Raw genomic sequence first — 6,283 nt, forward strand, 5'->3', positions numbered from 1 at the left:
GCAGGAGGGAGGGGGGCGGTCACAGGCCGGGGATGGGGCAGGGGTGTGGAGGGGCTGCCAGCAGAGGGCCCATGGGGGGTCTGGGGTGGGAGGTGTTCTCGGTCCTCCCAGGAGAACACCCTGACCCAGTCCCCTCCCCTGCAGCGGATCTGCACAACGCCACCAACCTGCGCTCTCGGTCCCTGTCTGGCACGGGGCGGTCCCTCGTCGGATCCTGGCTGAAGCTGAACAGAGCAGATGGAAATTTCCTTCTCTATGCACACTTGACCTACGTCACTTTGCCGCTGCATCGGATTTTAACAGGTAATGCGGGTGAGGGAGACGAGCCCCTTTTGCCCAGCTGGAGCCTGGCAGACACCCGCGGAGGGCTCTTGGTCCCCACATTCAGGACCAGGGATGAGGCTCTGGGGAACCAGGGCCCCATCTCACAGCTCGAGGGGCCCGCCTGTCCACGTGAGGGGCTGCAGACCCCTGGCTCGGGCTGGGGGGTGTGGAGGCAAAGCTCTCGGGGTTCTCACTGACCGGGGTGCACGCAGCGCCGGGGAGCGGCTCCGGAGTCAGGCCAGCCCGCCCTGGAGCCCCACTTCCCCTGGCTTTGGCTGGGCTGTGCAGTGGCCCCGGGGCCACCCCCCCATCTGCAGGTGGGGGTGACAGCAGTGGCAGGGCCACCCCGTCCACACGTGGGGGTGACAGCAGTGGCAGGGCCACCCCGTCCACAGGTGGGGGTGACAACGGCGTCAGGGCTTGGTGGAGACGCGGGCAGTACTAGGCCCCGTGGGGGCCAGGCCCTCACCTCCGCTGCCCTCCCGCCGCCCTAGACATCCTGGAAGTGCGGCAGAAGCCCATCCTGATGACCTAGCCGTGTGCAGAGCCTGCGCAGAGCCCCAGCCCTGCCCGGCCCTGGCGTGCTGCCAAGTGCCTACCCGTCCACCGCTACCGGCGTCTTCTGTGACAGCCCCGCGCCGGAGCCGGAGCCGGAGCCAGGCGGGGCCACTCCCCTCCCGGGCCAGGGCCGACCCCAGGAACACCAGCCCAAACTGAAGTGCCTCTCTGTCCTCCCCCGCCAGCTCCGCTCCTGCCCGCCGCCCGCACCCTCCCCCCGCTCCTGTCCCGAGAGCCCCCCGCACCCAGAGGGGCCCCGAGACGCCCAGAGGCTGGAATATGGACGAGCAGTGGGCGTCCGGGCTGGGCCCAGGCCCATCCGCCTTGCAGATCCGTGTGGCCGCGGCGCCCCATGTCTGATTGTCAACCCTTCCCCGAGGCAAGCTGGCTGGAGACTTGGCAACGCTGAACCGAGACCTTCAGCGCCCGCGTTGGTCCCATGAGTCCGCCCTCCCTTGTTTACCGCTTGGTTACAAACGGGGCGCCGTGGGGAGATGGAAGGTTGGCCCTGGGCTGGGAATACCTCACCCCCGCCCGGTTCCAGAAGGGCCTCGAGCTGGGCAGACCGGCCCCGATCCCGCCAGAATGGCCTTTGCTTCCAGCCAAAGAGCACCACCGACACACACAGCAACCCAGAGACAGCCCGCTCTGCGCCCCGGCGGCCTGAGCCCGGAACTCGGACCCTGCGGCGGGTGGGACGACTTGGCGGCCACCTGGGACAGGTGGCAGGTGGGGGGGGGACCCGGCCTCCGCCGGGGAAGATTCGAGGTAGAACTGCTGTCCTCGGCACGGGGGCTCTGGGGAGGGGACAGGGGTTCCCAGGAGCTGGCTTCCTTTGACTCGGGGCGCTGGTCCCATTTCTCAGACCAGCTCACTGAGGCAGAGGCGCTGACCTCCAGGGGCTTCGTTCTGGCCGCAGGGTCCCGCCTGTGACAGAGGACACGTCGTGCTCAGAACCATGAGCCTTCCCGAGAGCGAGAGTGGAGCAGACCCCCCCGCCCCCTGGGAATAAACTGTCAGCTGGGCCTCTGTTGCTACGTTGTTTTGTCCAAAGTCCCAGGACTGTCTGAGGGTCTCCTGTGGTGCACGGAGGTCCTCTCCGCAGGGGACGGGGATTGGAGGGGCTCGCTCTCCCTTCTGTTTTATCCTGTGCGCTCCGAGGGTTTGCGCCAGGCTCCGGGGTCGGGGGCTACTTTGGGGCTTTCTCTAGATTTTGTACGCTGTTATTAAAGCAAGCTATTGCATTTCATTCTGCCTCAGTTGGCCCACCTGTAAAATGGGGCTGATACCACCTACCTCACAACGTTTCCAGGGCTCCAGTGCATGACTGAGTCAGGCAGCCGTTGAGCGTAGCTCGGGCCAGGGACGGACGGCCTCTGTGGCTGCATCCCCCGCTCCATCACCCATGCCGCGGGGCTGGGCTGGAGCGTTCTCACGTCCTCTGGCAGCCCCAGCTCGTGCTCGGCTGTACCCCAGCTGTCTGCACAAGGTCACCTTCCAGAGCAGTGTTTTAGGACCGCGCAGAGTCCGGCCTCCCTGCAAAGCGCTGGAGCAGAGCCTCAGGTCCCTGAGCATGGCTCCGTGTCCAAGGGTGTCCTCCAGGGCAGCCCAGGGCTGGCGCCCGGCCTGCGTCCAGGGTGGCTAAAATACAGCCGCTGCTTCAGGCGTTCTTTCTCCCTGGTCATCTGGGGTCTGAAGACTCTGGAACTCAGGTCTTGGGAGAAATACGGTCCCGGTGTATCTTCCACGGAAGGATGAGGCAGTTGAAACACAGAAGGACGGCGGCCCTCCCTCTGTTCCCAGAGGCTGAGGAGCGTGAGAGGGTCCCCCGCGCGCCCTGGGCACGTAACACCCCTTCTCTGTCAAATGACAAGTCACAGGGTAACAGGGCCGGTTGCAGTCTCGTGCGCATGTGCTTTGCGGGTCTTAGAAACGTGTGCAACGGTGGTATTTGAGGGATGGTGCGGCTGCGGGGCACGCACAGGCAGCAGTGGCACGCCGGCTCTGCGCTCCCCACTGATGCTGTCCTCCTCCCCGAGTGACGGCAGGAGTCCTGCCTGGGGGGCCACGACCCTGCTGCCCTGCGACAGGTGGCCACCTGTGGTGGAGTCCACCCTTCTCGGTCTTTCTCTCCCGGAGGGCACTCCTGAGACTGAATAGCAAACGTGCTTTTCTGAGAGGCACCTGGTCACTAGGCAGTGAGCTATCCCCCCCCCCCCCCAGGTTTATTGTTCCAGAGTAACAAAGGACGTCGTTAACTAAGAGAAAAACAGCGCCCCGGGCTCCTGGTGGGTCCTGCCGTTGCTACACCATTCTCTTCTTGTCCGGCCATCTTCAGTTTTTCTGGAAACGTGCCTGTCTCTCGTGTAATGCAGGGATGGCCAAAGCATGCGCACATTTCTTCAGTGGGAACTGAAATCCAAGTACAATTTTTCTGTCAAGAAACCGCGGTGTCACTTTTTAGGACACAAATAAGAAAGCAAGCTCCCTTTTTACGAAAAACATCACGGTCCCAGCGTCTGATGGGTGGTGTGTGGCCTCTCATCCACCTCCCAGCGCCTGCAGGCTGACGGGGCATCTGGTCTCACGCACTGATGTCTTGCGGGGACTTCCAGTTGCCTATAGAGACATTGGAGGCCCAGTAGCTCAGAATGGCATCTATGTATCAGTGACAGGGAAGGAGTCAACAGGGAAGGAAATACCCCGCCACCCAGTCAACCTGGAGATGGCCGGGCTTTCTTTTTTTTTTTTTTAAAGATTTTATTTATTTATTCATAAGAGACACAGAGAAAGAGGCAGACACGGGCAGAGGGAGAAGCAGGCTCCATGCAGGGAGCCCAACATGGAACTGGATCCCAGGACTCCAGAATTATGCCCTGGGCCGAAGGCAGGCGCTCAACCACGGAGCCACCTGGGCTGCCCATGGCTGGGCTTTCCGGAGAGTCCCACTCTGCAAGGACTGTGAACAGATCATCAGATCAGGCATCCGTTCTCCACGGAGACGCGGTCAGCGACGCGAAGGCCTGTGCCTGGTGGGAGGGCTTTTTTAAAGAATTGAGCTAGAAGCAAACTGGAAGTTGCTGTTTGAATCACACAGTGTCAGTCAGTAGACTTGAAAAGTCCAGTAAGAACCTTCCTTCCCACTAAGACATCTCACTCAGGAGGCAGGCCGCGTGCGGTTGGTAAGTTTGAACGACTGCCTTGGAGGAATGCATCTGACCCTGTCACCTCGTGGAGGCATGAAGTCATCGGCCAAGATCCCATAGAGATGTCACATGTGCAAGAGGCCAGGGTTTCCAGCAGCCCGAGTGGGTCTCGCTCTGGCACGCACACTGGTCGGTTTTGCGATTGAGCTACAGTGTAGTTTCATATCCAGTCTCTAAAGCCAAGTATCTGTTGACATGACATGGATTTCTTCTGTTTGGGCTGCTTCTCACTTTGTAACCAGAAAGCAGGATTCTCTAAAGACACATCACCACCCGGACAGGACGCAGGCTCCCGGAGGGCAGCGAGCCCGTGTGGCCTTCAGAGGTGGCGGCAGCAGCTCCTGCGGGAGGGAAGGCGCGGGCTTCTAGGTCCCAGGACCAGGGGGTGCACCCACGGCCCTTTCCCTGAGCCTCTGCCTCGAAGGGCCTGGAGAACCCCTTGGATGCCCACCCACAGGAGCCAAGTCACTGAGTGGCCCGGTGTTGGATTTGGGGCTCCATCACGGGTAACCCCCCCCCCCCCGCAGCAGAGGAAGCCGCAGATGTGCAGAGAGAGTTTGTGTTTACAGTTTTCTACCGTCCCCAATGCAAGCAGGCACCTTGATTTTTGCGGCCCCAGGCCTTGAGCTCAGGAGAGGAGAGGTCACAGTGGCGCTCCAACCCCGCTGAGCAGCTGGAAGCATCCGGTCAGAAGGCCGGGCGGGTGAGGTGTACATAGCGCTCGCTCACGGGTTCCAAGTGGACTCTCCGTGGGAGAACAATCAAACCTGCAAAGAAAGCCTGTTGAGATTTTTCACGACTTTGAGGCTTAACTAAAGTGATTTCTACAAAATATATTTTAGCAGAAACACCACGATGGCATAATTGAACACGTCACGATCTAATTGTCGGTGATATTTGCATAAACACAAGCAGCTTCTGGGTTCACCGTCTTCCACGTACAGAAACCATTTCTGAGCAGCGTTCGGTTGGCTGTGAGCTGTGCTTTATGGTTTTGCATTTCTGTTGAAAGTTGATTTGCATGTTGGATATTAAATTTATTTTTCCTCCGTGTTTTCCTCTAATGAATCTGTACTTAGTTGTTTTTTCTTTACCGGGTATTTCAGAGCAAATACAGATGTTACAGCAATGCATAAATGTGGTGACTGAACCTTAATTTGCCCCCAAAGATTTCTTCTTCGACTGTTTTTAGAGCTTTTCACATGAGTTCCTTTCTAGAAATGCTGGAGACGGACAGAAACCACCCCAGGCCCTGGCTCCAGGGAAACACTAGGAGTCAGGCACGGGGTTGGGAGGCCCAAGGCCCGGGGTTTGGTCCGAGGCAGTATTTGCAAAATCCGATCAATATGGACGCATTTCAGGTTTAGCTCCCAGTCCTCGTAAAGCAGTACATGCCTCCTGGTCACAGTCAGATTTCCCAAGCTTTTTTTTGGAAAACCTCTAAAAAGGCCTCATGGCAATGGGAAAATGCCTAGGATCAGAGTCAGGAGTCCCGAGATCAAGTGTAGACAGATGGTTTTGAGACTAGCTAATCCAGCTGATGCGGCTTGCACACATGCATGTTTTTCAAGCTGACTCCACCTCCCCGAGGCAGATGCAGGCCCGTTGCAGCTCCAGGGCTCGGCAGTGGGCTCGCCCTTCCCATGAGCAAACCGAATCTTAAAAGTTGTGTCTCGGGTGAGGAGCCCGTGTCAGGCCTCTGCTGTGTGGCAGGAAGTGTCAGGAAGTGAAAGCACAGAAGGGGGTTCTGAGAGGAACATTTATGCAAATTGAGAAATATGGTGAGAATCGTCCCATTGATGACACCTCTTCCATTAGAGGTCATTGCATTAGAAGCATCCGAACCAGAAGTTTCTGAAGCGGCATCACCAGGGGCAGACCGCGTGAGGGCGTGGTTAGCGAGCGGGCAATCTGGTAGGTTAAAAAAAAAGACATCCTTGTTGCCTATCCAGGTCAGACCCCCTTCTCATTAAAGAGGTAGGAGGAGGCCCCTTTAAAACAGTTGCCTGAGAAGTTTTTAATAAAGCTATTTGTTATGAAAGCTGTCCTGGAAGCTGCTGCAAGAACCTCATCCTGTGAGCGGCCTTCTGAAGGCTAACGTTGCTCTTTCGGTCCTTCTTTTCCATCCCAGATGAACTTTTAGGAACTACCGTCACGCCCCAGCTTTAGAAAAACATGTTAACTGGAAGAGAAAA

The 6,283-nt window shown here is 58.4% G+C and overlaps 1 protein-coding gene across 6 annotated transcripts in view; it reads left to right on the plus strand.

Annotated features, from left to right (window-relative positions):
• The window catches only part of KIAA0930 (KIAA0930 ortholog), a 36,700-nt gene extending 34,569 nt beyond the window's left edge, over positions 1–2,131 (plus strand). For all 6 annotated transcript variants that reach the window (XM_055329060.1, XM_055329059.1, XM_055329058.1 and 3 more), the window contains exons 9-10: positions 145–303; positions 819–2,131. In XM_055329060.1, coding sequence (XP_055185035.1) covers positions 145–303; positions 819–859 — 200 coding nt within the window. In that variant the 3' untranslated portion in view covers positions 860–2,131. The remainder of the gene's footprint in view (positions 1–144; positions 304–818) is intronic.
• Positions 2,132–6,283: the final 4,152 nt, after the last annotated feature.

This window comes from Nyctereutes procyonoides, unplaced genomic scaffold (assembly GCF_905146905.1).
Source record: "Nyctereutes procyonoides isolate TBG_1078 unplaced genomic scaffold, NYPRO_anot_genome, whole genome shotgun sequence".
In the NCBI taxonomy this organism is placed as follows: domain Eukaryota; kingdom Metazoa; phylum Chordata; class Mammalia; order Carnivora; family Canidae; genus Nyctereutes; species Nyctereutes procyonoides.